This window comes from Alligator sinensis, unplaced genomic scaffold, assembly GCF_000455745.1.
Source record: "Alligator sinensis unplaced genomic scaffold, ASM45574v1 scaffold1614_1, whole genome shotgun sequence".
NCBI lineage: Eukaryota > Metazoa > Chordata > Crocodylia > Alligatoridae > Alligator > Alligator sinensis.
This window is the reverse complement of record NW_005843065.1, coordinates 250267-251859: the sequence shown is the minus strand read 5'-3', so window position 1 is coordinate 251859 and position 1593 is coordinate 250267. Positions and strand designations below refer to the sequence as shown.

General features: G+C 46.1%; 1 gene segment (V, D, J or C); it reads left to right on the top strand.

The window, feature by feature from the left end:
- The window catches only part of LOC102369778, a gene marked incomplete at its 5' end in the record, with an annotated part of 6639 nt that extends 6001 nt beyond the window's left edge, over window positions 1-638 (top strand). The window contains 1 exon segment of the C gene segment in view: window positions 133-638. Coding sequence covers window positions 133-530 — 398 coding nt within the window.
- Window positions 639-1593: the final 955 nt, after the last annotated feature.

The window sequence follows — 1593 nt, the reverse complement described above, 5'->3', positions numbered from 1 at the left end:
CTTTCCCTAATCCTGCTATGGCATTGGTGAATAATGAGGCCAGATTCAGAAAGGCAGGGCTCCTGGGTTGGGATGGGAGAAGGTTGTTGTGGATGGTTCTGTTCCTCACTGCTTATTGTCTCTGGATGGCAGAAGTCTCAACCCGGGCCCCTTCTGTCTACATTTACTCTCCTCATGTGGATGAGCTGGCCCTTCGGGAATCAGCCACTGTGACCTGCTTGGCCAAAGGCTTCCGCCCCAGTGACATCCTGGTGACATGGACCCAGCAGGACCAGCCCATGCCCCAGAAAGCCTTCATCAACATTGGCCCCTTCCAAGAAACCAGGGAGAAGGGAACAACCTACTTTATCTACAGCAAGCTCAGTGTCCCAGCATCACAGTGGCAGCGGGGAGACACGTTTGCCTGTGTGGTGGGCCACGAAGGTTTCCCGATGACCTTTGTCCACAGGAGTGTGGACAAATCCTCTGGTAAACCTACTGCTGTCAATGTCTCTGTGATCTTGTCTGATACTGATGTCAGCTGCTACTAAGAAGGCAGAGCCCTGCAAGTCTTGTGTGTCTGCAGTGCCTTGTAGCCTGTATGTAAAGCAGAAGGAGCTCACGTGGAAGAAGCTTGGCCATATATGTTGTATGTCTAAATAAAATGGAGACTTCTTGGAATGTGTCTTCGTTGGGGTGTCTTCTTTCGGTAGGAAACAAAACTCTTGGGTTAGCGGCAATATCTTTTATTAGACCAACTAAATAGTAGCAAAAAAAAATAAATCTTTCTTTGCAAGCTTTTGGGTCCAAACACCCTTTGTCAGGTTGAGGAGAATTCAAAGATTGTAAAAGTTATCCCAGGTAGAAAAGAAACTTCGTTTTGCACAGGGGAGGTAGAGGGTGGGAGTTTTTCCCCCCTGCGTTTCACAGAGCCCTTTTGTGAGAGGGGTGCTCTTTGATATGCAGATTAGGCAGGCTTCTGTCCTGGAGGTATCCGATGTCAGGCAGGGAGGTGAAAATTTCTTCTTTCTTGGTTAGCAATGAAGGTGACATTTCCAACTGGCTAAATACATTATCTTCCATGTTTCAGGGATATATGTTGTAGCTGTGTTGGTAGGCTCTGTCTCTGGATTACAGTTCTCTGGGCTTTGGTGGACATCATTGGTTTAAAAATTCCTAGATGCCAAAGGGATTAAAGAAAGGTGAGGCTTTGTTTGTGATCATATATAATTGGGATAGCTGTTGGACAAGCTTTTGGGCATCAGATGTCCTTCCTCAGATCTCTAGGATAAAAGGAATTAAAGATAATTTGGGTGCCCAGAGCAGGCAGCTTTGACTACCTACAGGAATTCTTTGATTCCAAGCTTCAAGTGGCTTATTTAAACTAGGTGAGCCTGTCCTGGTAAGACACAGCCCAGACATCCAGAGACCCTTGCCTGAAAACCACAATTTATGTTTGAAGGCATGTGTGACTTTTAGAATGAAACTCCCTGTATTAGTACAGGTTGGGTTTCAAGGGGAGTTAGAAAAGTCTTGGATTTATGTCTCTGGATGGGTGGAATATCCACCACATCTTGGGGATGGAGGTTGCTCTTTCTATTGCATTCACTCTTC